Below are 16,218 nucleotides of genomic sequence, written 5' to 3' on the forward strand. Positions count from 1 at the left end.
TCGGTGGCATCGGAAAGCAAAACAAGCAACGATCGTTGCTTACGTAGCCCTCCTGGTCGTCTGCTCGAACAGTTTCAATCCAATCACGTGTTAGACTGGGATCGAACCATCTTTTTCGTTCATTCGTACCTCAATGCCAGTTGGTAGCTTCTCTTTCGGTTTTCCGCTTGAAAACAACACAAGGTGGCAGTTTTGCGCCATCACCAGTTACCGGAAGCATCACAGTAAAATGATTTTATCATTGCCTGTCGTTCTAATGTGGACAGATTTTCCACCCTTGAAATCGAGTGTTGGTTGATACGGAATACCGAAAGTCACTGAGTTCTGGTCAGCGTTTCCAGTTTGAGAGAAATCGTATTTATTAGTCTCACTCGAATATATTAGTAAAATTATCCAACTCCTGTGATAGCCTACTTGTTATCTGACTCCTAGATTGCTATAGGGTGTCAGGTTTAAAAAAACTTCTAAACTATGAGTTAAACAAATTAACTTATATTTGCGTTTACAAGAATCACTTTTATTATATACAGAGCTCAATTGCATAGACCACAGAGCACAAGTTAAATAAGCCAAGTGACTTGAAGAGCCGACTGGCTGACCTTCCAACCGAGCATCACACAAGTCACAACCAATCAAAATATTTACAATCCCATTAAACGCAAAACTGCGCCTCTCACTTCGGAGAGGAGATGTGTAAATGACTAAGTGCACGTGACACATAATAAAACTCGAGCCGTGAGTTAAAAAGAAAACTAAAACCATCTAAGATAAAAACCACAATCACAACCGGATGATGCATAAACTAGTGGACAATAATTAACATATACTTCATTATACATTCATTCATTCTTAACATGCGGTTACATAGGCTGCTGAAACACAAACAATAAAGCACAACAAATATTTTTGCGACAGTGCAAGGTAAATGAATAAAAGTACACAACAGTGCACAATAACGAGAGTCGGTTGCATAACCAGGAGATACCATGATATTAATCTTATGACGAATTGGAACTAACAAACACTTGCTATCACCTCAATACCTTCTTAAGATTCAGATTGAAAAACATTCAAAACCCTGCATTTCACTCAGAAACAAACCGTAGCCTTGCTTGTAAACTTGCAATCAGCAAGTCCTAAAAATGAAAACATCATATACATTGACGTCACGTGTGGGCTAAAGCGAAAATGTTCCTACTTTATTTATGGTGACATCATGGATACGACATCGTCCAAAACACCAGGTCGCTCTTTTGAAATTACTTTAAAATGTTGAATGAGGGCTTGAAGTCGCAAATCGTTCTTCGCAATATCAACGGAAAGGTGCATTAATATTATTCCATCAGAAAAATTAAAATCAAGATATAAAAATTGTTGTAATGTTAAGTCTTGGATTAACATTTCAAGATTTACATTTCTGTTCAAATTCGGTTGTTTTCAAACAAATAGGACATTGTTCAGAATAGCCGCTGTCAGAGTGTTCGCCGCGGTCAGGGTTGTAGTCGAAATACAGTTTGTTTAACAGGAATGGCCGGTAGTCAGCTAGTTGCTGAACGTTGCTGTTTCTTTCCTTGGTCAATCTCGCATTTACCTAAAATAACAAAATTAAGAAATGTTAACAATTGAAACTGTGACATCACATTGAACTTGAACTTGTGAAACTTGAAATTATGCATTAATAGTAAAATTTAGTACCACTATTAATATGATATGCTCATATTCTGTACGAAAGTTCCGGTTCCAGTTTCTGTTAACTTGGCCGTTGCTTCCTAGGTTTAGGTACAATGACACCAGTAAAAGTTTTTTAAGTAATCTAGTCTTTCTACAGCTTGTTATGAAGCGAAACTGCAAAGGTTTGAATAAAATCTGCTTATTCTGCACATAAAATGCAAATGTATGTTATATGTGTGTTGTGCAATGTTTGTTTGTCGCAATGCAATGCTTGTCATTTCAAACTAAGACAAACTTGAAAACAAAATATGTCATTATGCTTTAAACAGAAAAGTTTATAAATTTTATTGGGGGTAGCCCAATTGGGGGTAGGGTTTCTTGACTTTTTGCAAGTTTTTACATTTCTTAAAACGTTTTTCCATAAAAGCAAACCGTATTTTACATTCAAACTAAAAATACAACAAGCAACAAAGACAATACCTAAAAACAACAGTCCACAGTAAAAAAGTTCTATGGTTGGTTAAAGCTAGGTCTTCAAAACTAACGAACAAATTAAAATTTAAGCGAGCAGACGCTTAACTTTATTTCCTTGATACGGGGACGAAGAACTAACCACAGAGCTACAAATGACTCGGACATTCTTCTAGTCCGATCCACAAAAAATTATACAATCAATAAAATATGTAAAGCTTTAGACTTAAAGAAACAGAAATAAAAATGTTTTATTTAATTCATGAGCCAAAACCTTATTGGACTGAGGACCGCACTCAAAAGAGAGACCTAAATTTTGAAGAAATGATGACAAACTGTTTTAAAACATATATTCCATCATTTCAATTACAATCACTGTAATGCCACAAACAACAAAAATGAAATGAAAACAACATTGCAGCTCACTTGAGTACATTCCTTTGCTTTTCTACATGCAAACCCCGGCCCCCACTACATAGAGAGACAATGACACAAGGACCCCACTAATGGTTTAGTTAAGTTACTTTTTTCGGTCAGAGCAGAAAGTTATACTTAAGTAATTTCCAGCAGTGAACATGGCTAATGTAACGTTAATCCGAGTGCAATCAGGCTAAATCGATGGATTACCTTTGGGCTTTATATTCCAAGATTAATGTTAATTCAACTTTTGCATACCAATTAGGACATAATCTCTAATTTAATCCGAGACTACAAAAGATTAACCTGATCAATTTTGCTTTCAGTAAAGCACATCTTGAAATGTTTCGACCCGTTTATAATTTGTATCAAGATTATTTCACTAAATGCAGCAGCATGTCTCAGTTATGCTTTGTCAAATATAGTAGAACAAAACAAAAGTGATGTTAAACTCCATGACGTTGTTTGTTTGTCTTTAAAACTTGGACAGTTTGGTATGAAAAATGGAAGAATAGAATCGGTAACCGAATGTAACCAACACCAAAACGAGGTATATTTTTTATAAAACTTGTGGTCTCCCGATCATGATGCTGTGAATGTGTAACCTGTCCATGGCAGTAAAAATACTCTTTGAGTCTCTGTTTTAGTGTAAACTATTTTAACTGTGTTCTATAATTCATCTTACCTTGATTAGCATATCCAATAGATGTTCACGATCTGCATGCTTTTGGAACACATCAAGAATTAGTGCTGCAAAACTGATTTCTCTGGTCGTTTCATACGATACCTGACCTATGATTTTTATATAATGTGTTTTTCAACCAGTGAAATACAACAAAAGCTATATTCTCAGTCTACAAAATACACGTTACCTTTACATTATTGCACATGGCATGAAAAATTAAAAAATAGCATATATGGAAAAATTGATGCAGATAAGCTCAGTTATGTCCAAACTAAAATTACAAAGTGGTAATTGCATTTTTAGTCGAAATATAGGTATCAAGTCGTATAAAGAAGCTAAATCATTGTTACCTGGTTTTGTTGCATAAGCTACTAAAAGATCAATGCCAGCAGACATCTGGGAATATTCTTCATCAACTTTCGATGGTGAGGTAATTTTTGCTACACAGTTAACACAAAATTGAATCTCTCAAACATTTAAAAAAATGTGCTTTTTCCTAAAATGCTGAATGATTTAGCTAATTATTAAAATTCAGAAAAGCTTTACCAAAACTTACAAAAAATAAACCGCATTCTTGCGTGTAGAACTCCTTTCGGCTTGTTTCCTGTAATTAGGTACAACTTTGTGAAAAGGTACAACTGAAAAGTACAACTAAAAGGTAATTAGGTACAACTTTGTACAGCTTTTTCAACAGCTATTTATGAACTATTTTCAATATAAAGTTACAAATATCTTATCTTGAATCTTAAAACTTACGGCAGCAATCTAAAAAGAGCAACTTTGGTTTATTCTCCAATGTTTTGTTGTAACCCCTAGTGAAGAGTTTTATTACTTCTGAGACATGAATTGTTCCATTATCTGTTCCTACAATCACTTCGTCTTTCTTGGGTGCTACAATAACAAATAACACAACAATGTACTGCAAGCTGTGAAAAATGTAGTTGTAATTAAGTGTTTCATAAAGCTGCATTAACAACACCATAACAATGACATTAATTATATGAATAATAATGAACAAGTTTCATTAAATCTTTAAAATAATTAATTGATGTACCATTTGGTCAAACTAAAGTGTGTTCTTGAGATTATTTACAAATTTTAAAAATATTAACAAAACAGATTAAACATGTTTGATAGAGTTCATCTAAGCAAAAGATTTAAACCACTGAAAACATCTAAAACATAAAATGATTGGAAAAATTAGGCCAAAATTGCAAAGTGTAAAAACTACTGTGTTTTGCCAAACTATTAAGATAAATTAAGCATTAACTAACTATTGCGCTAATTCATAAATTAAGTTACATCTCACTCACACTGTTCTTATCAATCAAACTTAATCACAAAATGCAGTAAAACCTTTTCCCCATTGTCACGAGACCCAAACGTTTTAACAAGTAACAGTATGAGAAACATTCTAAATCCGTGGTTCCCAACGCATGGGTCGCGACCCAAAGTTGGGTCGCCAGGTTATTTTTTTGGGTCGCTTGTTTTTTAGGCATATTGTATCTTGAGCGAAAAATTACAATAAAAAAATTGAAAACTTGAAGAGATCACAAAACTTGAAAATATAAACTCCAAGACATGAAGAATTTTATGTCGTGAAATGAGGAAGCTGTTCTGCGTGACGCTTGAGTAATTTCGCATCAGTTGCATTTTGTCGTACAAAGAGCTCCCGCAGTGAAAAAGTTTTGAGCGCGTCGTGTGAACACTGAAGACCGCAAACTTATTTCATGCAATCCGCAAATGATCCAAACTGTGTGAACAAGTCTGTTGAATTTTTTAAGAGCAAGTTGAAATCGATTCAAGATAAAAAAAAGTACTGTTAAAAATACCGTTGCTGTTTACTCTTCGTATGTTGCGGCCTATCAAATTGCTAAGCAGAAAAACTACAGACGGTGAGAATTTGTTAATGCCAGTTATGAAAGAAGTAGTAAAAATAATGATTGGTGAGAAAGAAAGTGAAAAGTTAAATGCAATTTCTTCATCCAACAACACAGTGAAAAGACGCATAGTAGACATGACTGATGATGTTGTCGAGCAGATTTTTATCCAAGTGAAGGAGTCTCCCTTTTATTCCATTCAATTGGATGAATCTGCCGACATTGAATGTTTGCCCCAACTTTCCGTCTTTATCAGCTTTATCAACAATGAAGCTGTATGAATGAAGATATGCTATTTTGCAAACCGCTAAAACTGCACACCAAAGGTGAAGATATTTTTCAATTGTTGGATTATTTCTTTACGGAGTATTCAATTCCTTGGGATAAATGTGCTGGCATTTGCACCGATGGCGCAGCAGCTTGTACTGGCATCAAGTCTGGTGTGGTAAAACGAATCAAAGACGAAGCCCCAAATACTTTGTGGACTCATTGCTTTCTCGCCAGAAAGGCCGTTGCTGCAAAAAAAATGTCTCAAGAGCAGCACGAAGTGTTGAATAATGTTGTGAAGTGTGTAAACTTCATCAAAGCAAGGCCACTAAATCAGCGTTTGTTTTCGTTTTTGTGCACTGACATGGATTCAGATTATCAAGCTCTGCTGCTGCACACGGAAGTGCGATGGTTGTCACGAGGTCGTGTTCTAAAGCGTGTTTGTGGTTTGCGGGAGGAGATTGCTATCTTCCTGAAGCAACAGAACTATGTAGGATTAGCCGAGAAGTTTTTGGAAAAAAGATTTCAACGCAAAATTTGCTTACCTTGCCTATATATTTGACTGTATGAATTCTCTAAATTTATCTATGCAAGGCAATTGTTTTACGGTGATTGATCACGCCGCCAAAGTTTCTGCTTTCCACAAAAAACTCATACTCTGGAAAATTTATGTCACTAGAGATGAGTAAGATATGTTTCCTGAGCTAACGCAATATATTTGTGGCAAGGAAGTTGATATCAAGCAAACTATAATTTGACACTTGGAACAACTTGCCCAAAAGTTTGTGCACTACGATGGTGAATCTCCAACACCTAATAGCCAAAATGATTGGATAATTGACCCATTTGCTGGAAAGGACCTGCCTTAACTTCCCATCCATGTAGCAGAACAGTTTATGGACATGACGACAGAAGCAGCAAATCGTATTTCTTTTGCGTCCTTCAAAGACAAATACCCCAAATATTCTGCAAATATCCACTTTTGGGCTTCCATGCACAAAGTGTATCCCATATTTTCAAAATTTGTGATTCAAAAACTGATTCCATTTGCAACAACTTGGCTTTGTGAGACTGGATTTAGCGCCATGTGTGCATTGAAAACTAAACAGCGAAACCGGCTGGAAGTTGAAGCTGATTTGCGGCTATGCTTAAGTAAAATAAGCCTCGATTTCAAAAACTCACTGACAGCAAGCGAGCACAGTTATCTCATTAGTGTGATATATGAAGTGATTTGATAAACATATTATTTTCAGAAAAAGTTGCTGCTTTTGAAGTGCTGTGTGTTTCCAACGCAATCTTGGGTAACTTTTAAAATCTTACGACAATTTACTTGGGTCGCAAGATTTTATAAATCGGAATTTTTTTAAAAAATGGGTCGCTTTAAAAACGTGTTGGGAACCACTGTTCTAAATAAATGATGCCAGGCTGAATACACAAAGTTGATTTCAAAACAAATTTTACAAATGGCTCATACTAATACAAATAAAAAAATAAACATATTTTAAAAATACAGACTTCATTCCTTCAAAACAACTTTTTGGTTAAGAAATCTTTTACAAACTTATCATAAGTAAAAAATTAAACTCAAAATGAAGACTCAAGTCTACAAATAAGTAGCAAATAATCACACGGTCTAAGATTAATTCTATACCCAAACACCAGCAATTAAAATGTTTGCATTAACTCAGGCTTTAGTATTTTTGCTTCGAATTATTCAATCTTGCCAGAATTTTGTTCTTAAATACTTACTTTGTGCCCCATGACTAAGAATAAACACAGCACAAAAATCGTGATGAAGAATATCTTGTGAAAACTCTTTTAAATAATCCCACATTTCCTGGAAAACATGGCGTAACAAGAATGTCGAAGTCAGCCATCAACAACAAAACATAAGTACTAACAGTACAAACGAAGTTGTGAAAAATCGATAAACATCATAACATTTTCAGTAACTTGCCTGTTTTTTTTTGTTTTTCAAAACAAGGACGTTACAGAACAGGTAATTTTTAAACAATATTTCTATAGATGCTTGATCTTCTTCGTGGCATGGTAAAGGTGTCAATCCAGTTCTTTCAGGAAACTCGTAATTGCTTATTACAAGTACTGTATTCCGATGCTTTGATATCATTTCATATCCCTTTAGAAAAGTGAAATGTAAATGTAAACAAAGCCTGACACGCTCTGTACAGTCATTCCCATGAATAAAATTATTGCAAATATACTGAGACGTAACTGTCACAGTGAGTATATTAATTACATCACGATGCCCGTGTTTGGTTGCAAATCTTAGTTATTACATAAGATTTACCCTCGTGCAAGTCATACTCAAAACTGGACTTACAACATATTTTTGCTATAAACGCTATGTCTGAGAGGTGTTGGAAAATCAGAGCATCTCGGGACAGCTATTTCTATTAAACAGTTAATTCACGATGTAGTACTTGTATTGACCAGTTTTACATGTCGAGATTTTTTTTATCTCAGACCGTGGAACTTATAAAACAACTGGAAAATTAATATGTTTTTATCTGACGTATATAAATCATTCTTAGGACAATGGCTTATTGGCAATAATCACGCCTTGAAATGAGGTTCGTACGTAACGATGATTAGCCATGGAATGTCGTCAACCTTCACCGTTCATCTCGCTCGGCTAAAGGATAGAAGTCGCCATGTGTCAAGGTCTGATGTTACTGTTACACGTCTAGTAGTGCAGGACACATGCTTAAATGTCATAATACTTTCCTACTTCTTTGACAATATCATGCTTGCCGCCCATTCTGTCATCACCACCATCATCATGCTTGCCGCGTTCGTGATTGCCGCCTTCGTGCTTGCCGCCTTCGTGATTGCCGCCATCGTGATTGCCGCCATCGTGATTGCCGCCATCGTGATTGCCGCCATCGTGATTGCCGCCATCGTGATTGCCGCCATCGTGATTGCCGCCTTCGTCATTGCCGCCATCTTGATTGCCGCCATCGTGATTGCCGCCATCGTGATTGCCGCCTTCGTGATTGCCGCCATCGTGATTGCCGCCATCGTGATTGCCATCTATGATAATGTACAAGACAATACGTTTAACATAATTAATGTATCAAAGCTAATGTACCAGATATCTGTACTGACTAAGTACACGACAGTCAGTAGTAGTGGAAACTGGAAAGTGTTCATAGCAAATGTGCACAAGCTTCTATTTCATGTATATAATTATAGTGCAGTATTTTTACAACAATCATGGTGGACCAGTAATTTTTTCTTCCTACACTATTAAGTATGATAAAGTAGCAGTTCCCATATTGGGTGTAGCGAGACTTTGACAGGGACGCTGTGAAAATTTAACCAAAATCGTTCTATTTCTCTTTACCTACATATTCAAGAATGTAAATCCAATTAAGAAGCAGGCAGAAGTAAAACTGAACTAAAAAATCTCCATCAGAAACTGTTCTATTGTTCACTGAAAGTGATTGAATAAAACTATTGTTTGGTCTTTTGAAATACTTTCAAATTTAGGGTCTACTAGGTGCTGCAAGTGTTGTCAAAGATAACTTTTCAAAGGGCGTTGATAGAATGAAAAGTTTGGAAAGCATTGCCATAAAGTATTTGCAGCAGCAAACGGAACCGCTTACAGATGTGTTACAAAAATTTCAAAAGTTAAAAAGTTACACAGTCAATTAAATATTTCTTTGTGATTTGGCTGACGAAAATGCAAGTTGAAATGTTACAATCTACGTTGAAGCTCTAGAGTCTAGACAATAACTTATATGTTGTAATGATAATATGGTACTGAGTAATTTAAAATTCTCATCATTCAAAAAATCATTGCATAAGTAATGTCTGGCAATCATTCCTGAGTTTGAACCCCAGTTAACCACTATTGACATGATTTTTACTGTTTGCCAAGCACAAAAGAAATGCAGAATAAAGACTTAGACCTGGACGCATCCTTCTTCGACAAAGGCGTTCATCGCAGTCAACAGGCAGGTTCTGTTCAACCATTCTCCTGATATTTCGCTGTCTATCAAGATTCACAACCTAGATCCGCTTGTTCGTTGACAACATGAACAACTTTGTTCTCTTTAGGGGTGAAATTTTAGATACCTTTATAATCAAAAATGGTGACAGACAATGGTGTATCTTGGTCCCTATTTTATTCGATCCGTTCTTCACTTCTTCACCAGCGTCCTTAGATATGCTCTTCATGACATCAATGAAGAAGTTCAGAAGTTCAGTTCAGTTCAGTTCAAAAAATCATCAAATACTTATACTTCTTCAAATTTGATGGGCCCAACTATGATGGTATTATAGTGAGGTTGTCAGAACGCCTCAGAAAAGTGACATGCTTGCCACAGCAACTGGTTTAAGACTAACGAGTTGATTAAAAGCCAGGGTACAATCACATAACCAACATGGCTTGAAAAAACAGATATTTCAAGTTTTGTAGGTTAACATCTAAACCAGGGATGTCCAACCTGCGGCCCGCCTGAGATTTTTGTGCGGCCCGCTAGTCATTTTCACTCCAAAAGTATGTACTTTATGTACCTATTTTTCTTGAAATTTAATAGGTTTTGCGGCCCATTCAATTATTTCAAGTGACAATGCGGCCCACTATAATAAAAGGTTGGACATCCCTGATCTAAACCTTTAAATGTGTGATAAGTCAGAGCATGACTTTGTTCAAAAATGACTGTTTTGGTGAAAATTGTCAGCAAGTAAGCCAGGTTATGTAGAAGAGTATTTTATGCCAAAATCATTGGTGCAGAAACAAGTGTCCAAGCATATGACTAGTATCGGACGTTAGCTAGGTGTTTCAAAAAAGTTATTTGTGACCAATATCACAAACAATAGGATCTGTCCCAGTCATCACACAAAATTTCTAAGCAATCTATCTAAGTTTGACAAATCACAGACAAAAGTGAAGACGCAGTAGAAAAACGACAAACAAATGACAGTGCAAAATTGTAATATTTAGTTAAATTTCTTTCCTCAGCTCACTTTATGTCACACTGTATAACTTAATACGACGAAATACCTTGTTCAGAAAACTGTAAAGATGAAAAAGTGAAAATATCAGAATGAAAAATTTCACTTGTTGTCCTGTCAATCACAGAATAAGTGAAAGTATCATCAAAGTCATCTTCTTCTTGTAAGCTGTACGAGTATCGCAACGCAATGTTTCGATGAAAAAAGACGTGCTTGGTTTCAAGTAATTTTGATGCAACAATGGCGCCCCCTTTGTTCATCATCTGGAGAACAAGATCTTGATTTCGGCTGAAACAGATATAAGAAAAAATAGTAACCCAGAAACCATTGCTACAGCAGAATAATATCTTATCATGTGTTGTATATTATTCGATATACCACATTGAAACAATGAACTGTTGCTGTTCGTTTGTTTGTTCATCTTGGAATCCATCCAGAATCTCCCAACTCACTTCTCTGCAGTTTGAGCATTTGAAATATTTGAAAAGTATCTGCTTGGCTTTAATGCTGCTTCTTTCCGTTTTAAACTGAAGCCTTAGATAAAAATCTGAACATCAGTCTGATGATAAACACATGTCTTCCTGAACTAACTACACGGTAGCAATTCACACGCAATAAACCACATCAGGCAAAAGTAAAAACAAATTTTCTTTACCTCAGCACAGATGTAAGTTCACATTGAATCGTGTTTTGGTGCTTCCATGTCACAGGGTTCAAGCTGACCTTGCTTCCTTCAGTTTCTACTACAGGCTGCATGTAAAGAATTTTTTATACTGACATCGCAAATTAAAATGTAAAAAATGTAAAACTGCAGTGGTGGGATTCAAATATTCTAACATCCGGTTCTCTCACTAGCAGCATGCCATATTGACCCAGGCCAATATACACATAGGCCTATACATACGCTTGTTAACAACCGGTTTTCGGAGGTCATTAAAATTCCAAGAACCGGTGCCAACCGGCTGAATCTCACCACTGGCCTACTCCCGTTTAAGCAAAGTACTTGCCGTGGCCGTGACGCTATCATAGGGCAAGTAGCAAGTAGGCAACGATATTTTCACTGCTTTGCTAAACGCATAGAAAGGTTTGCATTCGAGCGTTAGAGAGATTGCCAAGCTTTCATCGTCCTGTGTTAAAACTCTTCGTGTCATATGAAGTAAAAAATTATGATAAAAAGAGAAACAAATCATGTCTGAAACCTTTGCATCAGCTGTGTAGAATAATGTGAAAACAAAGGCTACGTAATCATCGAGAGCTCCAGGTGGGATTTTAATTTCAGTTTTATCAATCTGGACATGACCACCGTCTTTTCCAATTGCCTGCAACAAAAAACCAAGAAAATATGGAAATTAAAACTGAGTACAAGACATCTGGCCAATACCCACCACTATTCCTTGGAGCGGCTTGTATTCATATGGAGTTCCTGATTGTTTCACTTCTACTAGTCCTAACAAAATAACGATGCAACAAATGTCATTGGCAATGCAAAAAAAATTAAACAGATTTTACTTTAAACATCTTGGCAATCTTCTTCGTAGTAACTTCTAATTATCGCACCTGATTTATTATAATAAATGTACTTAAAATATAACAACCATAAGACACAAATTTTTTTTTTTTCACCATTGACATTTATATTAAAATCTACAAATTTGCCAAAAATTCTCTAAATCCTAAAACTTTCTACTGCATTTCTGTTCCAACATGATTGTGATTATTATTATTGTGATTATTATTATTATTATACGATGAGAACAATAAATAGTATCATTAATAATATTAGCAAAATTTGCTTTACACTTTTTATAAGTGCAAAATTATTTACAAAAGAAAACAACATGAGCCTATTCTTCATCGTTAAAAGCAGAGTTTTGTTTGGTGCTTCGATTGTACAAGTCATTATGTCTGGTTTAAATTATATTTACCTATACTTTTTTGTCTTGCTTTATGCGTGATGCAAAGTATATGGATTATTGCATCATTTTGGTATTAATATACAGTAAGAGTGCATAAGTGTATTTAAGATGATATGTATATTACATGAAGTCTAACAAAATATAGAATATTTGCTAATGATATATCAAAGGAAAGTGCAAAATGCTACAATATAAAGCCACATCTGCTTTACTGTATTTTATTTCCTCCAATACATCTTATCAATACGACAAAATAATATAATTTAATTTAATAAGACAAACCACTAATTCAAACTTTATACCAAACTGTTGTAATTAATAGAACTACATCGGAGATATCTATAATAATAATTTATTACACAAAAAAACACTAACATGTTTCAAACTTTTCAATACCCCACATTCAGAGTGAAGCAAAGTGATGTAGGAATTATATTTCATAGTTTACTATATAGACGAGAAAAAAAAAACAAAAATTTTTTTGACGTTATTTGCAACAAAGTTGCAATGTGAAACAAGCGAAGCCCTTAAATAAGGTCATTCATACCTTATTCAAAGGCATTACAATGAAAGTGGAATGGGTTTCGAACACGGGTTGTATTACAACAAGCCAGGTGCTACAACTGCATCATCACAGAGACGGAATAGCTTTGCCTAACACAGCTCTTGGCCTACTGCCTACAATTGATTGACAGATGGTAGATTTACGCATAAAAGCTTATTTGCTCTGTCGACCCTTAACTTGGTGTCATGGTGTTATGGTGTCAATGCAAATGCTACACACCTGCTATTTGAAGCAGGTTTCTTTGCTTTCTTGGAACAAAGAAAAAAGTAAAATTAGACATGCCTTGTGCGGTTCGTCTCGTGATAATTGTCGAATACGAGCATTTACAACAGAGTGGAACCTTTTAGCAGCAGTGACAAATGAGGACGTCATTGCACCAAACTTAATAAAGTTGGTAAACAATCGTCTTCTCAATAACGGAAAACGTTTGTCACATTAGAAAAATGTGAGGGGGGCTTATATGTGTGGTATAACTGACATTAAAAATGTGTTGTTGGCGTGAAAAACTGTCATACAAATAAACCTTAGTAAAGTAGTCAAAAAAATAAAATTAACAAAAGTTCAAACATTACCAACAAAACTGCTTACTCAAAGAGAAGGTATGAAATTCATTTGTTGTTTGTTGTATTTACCTTTATTTTGAATGGCTTGAGTGAATCAGAGTTGGATCAATTACATTATTTCAGTTCAATTACAATTACAATTACAATTACTTCCTTACATGTTTCAATTACATTACAATTACAATTACTCCGTGCTAAAAATATCAAATTACAATTACAATTACAGTTATAATTACTGTTAAACATGTAATTGATTAATCATAAATTCAACTTCGGTAGAGAGGTGTTCTTTGAAAACCGTAGCGACGTAATTAGCAACGATCACAAACTATTCATATTTCATTCATGATACAAAGAATACCCTTTAATTTAAAAAAACTCGAACGTTTTCGAATATGTCAACTATTCGTAATCATGAGTACTGAAAAATACAAACACAGAAAAATTTTTTAAGCGACTGTTAACAACCAAAAGTTTGAGCGACTGGCAACGACTAACAACGAATAGGCTACAAGACAGGCAATGAAATGTAATCAAACGAATACACAAAGCTGATAGCGGTAAGGCGCCAGCGATAAGGTGTGTAAAATTAAAATAAATGCAAAAGGAAAAGAAGCTCCTGATAACTACAAATTACAAAATTTTGGTTCGCATTTACATTTTCACTTGCTCAAAAACTGTTGGATTGCATTTGATGAACATTAGGGTGCGAAAAGTTTCTGGCCCCAGTAAATTTCTTCTTGCCGTATAAAAGTTACCCGCAATTGAAAATATTCTTTCTGACGGGGCTGATGTTGCTGTTAGTCCCAAATAATCCTTGGCTAAAGTAAAAAGCGTGGGAAGTTCTTCTGACTTCTTCTTCCAATACATTAGTGGGTCTTCATCGAAATGCATGGTTTCTAACCCCAAATAGCTGTCGACTTCACTTATTGAATTTCTCGGTCTTTTCTTTTTTAAGCCTTCTGCCATAAAGTTAAATAGCTTTGGTTTTTTTGCAGGGTTTTCGTCCTCTTTGCTACAACTCTCTTCGTCATCCTTGCCAAGTCTACTTGCCACATGAGTTTTTAGCAAACATATTGCTTCTTCTTTTTCAACGTCATCTTCAATCCAGCTGTTTTTAAATCGTGGATCAAGAAGAGATGCAAGTCTGTTGTCCGGAGAATTTATATATGGCAACAACCTTTTAGAAACAGAGTCTTTAAGATTAGCTGCCAGTTTCTGGCAATAGTGGAGATTTGAGTTTTTTAGTAGTTCCATTGCTTTCAGTAAGCCAAGCACTACCGGACAAATGCAAGAGGATGTTACAATATTTTCTCCTTCAACTTGCTGCATTGCTTCCTTGAAAGGCAGTAGTACACTCACGAGCTCATTCAATGCCAAATAATCTTGATTTGTTATTTTTTCCCGTGACTGGATCAAGGTGAGAGCCGCGTTAACTTCTTCGTGATCCTTTAAGACACTTTGCAACATAATAAGCTGCGAATTCCATCTTGTCACATTCTGTGCTCTTAACGTTATTTTTTTACGTTGCAAATAAGAGGTAGCTTTTACAGATTTTCTTACTGAATTTACAATTTTGGCCACCTTTCCCAGCTGCTTCCCACCGTAAGACTTAGCAAACTCCGAATGTTGCAGACAATCCTTAATACAAAGTTGTTGTGTATGAGCAAAACAGCTTACTCTTTCTGGTAAGTAAGTGAGAAGAGCATGTAAATCAGCACCCTCCTCGGACATTTCTTGTTCAGGATCAGGATTCAACTGTTTCTCATTGTCCTCATTGATTTCTTCACCAGTTTTATGCAGTGTGAACTCAGGAAGGGAAACCTGAAATGCTTTTATCATGGAGGAAGCATTGTCTGACACAACCTTTTTTACTTTTGTTGTAAATCTAAACTTTTCTATTACGTTGTCATAAGCCTCAGCAATGTTTTCAGCTGTATGCCGTCCTAAAAATGAGTCCACTGCCAGGACAAAGCTGCGTAGCTTCCATTCTGCATCAACAAAATGCATAGTGATGCCCAAGAAACTTGTCATGTTGCGGTTAGTCCAGAGATCAATTGTCAAGTAAACATTTGACAAACGTGCAATTTCACGTCTCATCTCTTCTTCCATTTGCTGAATAACCGTTGGTATAAGGGAATTTCTAAATGTGGAGCGGCTTGGTATTACATATCTTGGTTCAGCAGTCAACAACAGATTTCTGAATGTTTGACTATCTACAATACTTAATGGTAACTGATCACAAGCTATTGATTTGAGTAGAGCTTTTGTTAATGCTTTTTGAGTGGCATCATATGAAGCAAATCGCTGGGAAGAAGAAGTTTGAAAAAATGACTTGATAGGTGGTTGACTCTGATCTACCTACCTATCTATCTATCTGTCTTCTTCGTGTTTTCCTGGTGTTTTCCTTTGAGGTTTATATATTTAGAATAAAGATTGGGAGAACATCTGTTCAAATGCGTGATCAAGTTTGGTGAAGCCTAGGTTGAAAACTTGAATTTCTTTTTGCAATTGTGGCAGCAAGCCTCAGTACTGGTCAAAGATTTAAAAAACTCTGACAGTGGCGTAGGAAAGGGTTCAGCACAGGTTTCGGAAGAGTTTATTTGCTGTTCATCCATTTTTGAAATATTAAGATTTAGACTATATTGTAATTTACTAAGTTTTCTGTTGCTGCTGAAGTATGGGAAACAGTTTAGCATGGCTGAGTTGTCTAGTTAATGAGGCACGTATAGCACACCTATGTAAATAGGTTTAATTATTTTATGTTGTGCTTGTCAGGTTTCAATAACAATGTAATTGAAAT

The 16,218-nt window shown here is 35.5% G+C and overlaps 2 protein-coding genes across 2 annotated transcripts in view; both read right to left on the minus strand.

Annotated features, from left to right (window-relative positions):
• Positions 1–613: 613 nt before the first annotated feature.
• The window catches only part of LOC143451691 (uncharacterized), a 44,533-nt gene continuing 28,928 nt past the window's right edge, over positions 614–16,218 (minus strand). Inside the window, exons 22-35 of the mRNA XM_076952407.1 lie at positions 11,757–11,818; positions 11,571–11,690; positions 11,379–11,498; positions 11,027–11,121; positions 10,750–10,905; positions 10,421–10,659; positions 8,141–8,442; positions 7,349–7,528; positions 7,141–7,228; positions 4,001–4,135; positions 3,801–3,848; positions 3,595–3,684; positions 3,245–3,351; positions 614–1,591 (exon numbers count right to left, since the gene is read on the minus strand). Of these exons, the coding sequence (XP_076808522.1) occupies positions 1,403–1,591; positions 3,245–3,351; positions 3,595–3,684; positions 3,801–3,848; positions 4,001–4,135; positions 7,141–7,228; positions 7,349–7,528; positions 8,141–8,442; positions 10,421–10,659; positions 10,750–10,905; positions 11,027–11,121; positions 11,379–11,498; positions 11,571–11,690; positions 11,757–11,818 (1,931 nt within the window). The 3' untranslated portion in view covers positions 614–1,402. The remainder of the gene's footprint in view (positions 1,592–3,244; positions 3,352–3,594; positions 3,685–3,800; positions 3,849–4,000; positions 4,136–7,140; positions 7,229–7,348; positions 7,529–8,140; positions 8,443–10,420; positions 10,660–10,749; positions 10,906–11,026; positions 11,122–11,378; positions 11,499–11,570; positions 11,691–11,756; positions 11,819–16,218) is intronic.
• Positions 14,038–15,781, minus strand: LOC143451692 (zinc finger BED domain-containing protein 4-like). Its single transcript, XM_076952408.1, has one exon. It carries the CDS (start codon positions 15,525–15,527, stop codon positions 14,070–14,072), a length of 1,458 nt encoding a protein of 485 aa, XP_076808523.1. The 5' UTR covers positions 15,528–15,781; the 3' UTR covers positions 14,038–14,069.

Source organism: Clavelina lepadiformis, chromosome 4 (genome assembly GCF_947623445.1).
Source record: "Clavelina lepadiformis chromosome 4, kaClaLepa1.1, whole genome shotgun sequence".
Lineage (NCBI taxonomy): Eukaryota > Metazoa > Chordata > Ascidiacea > Aplousobranchia > Clavelinidae > Clavelina > Clavelina lepadiformis.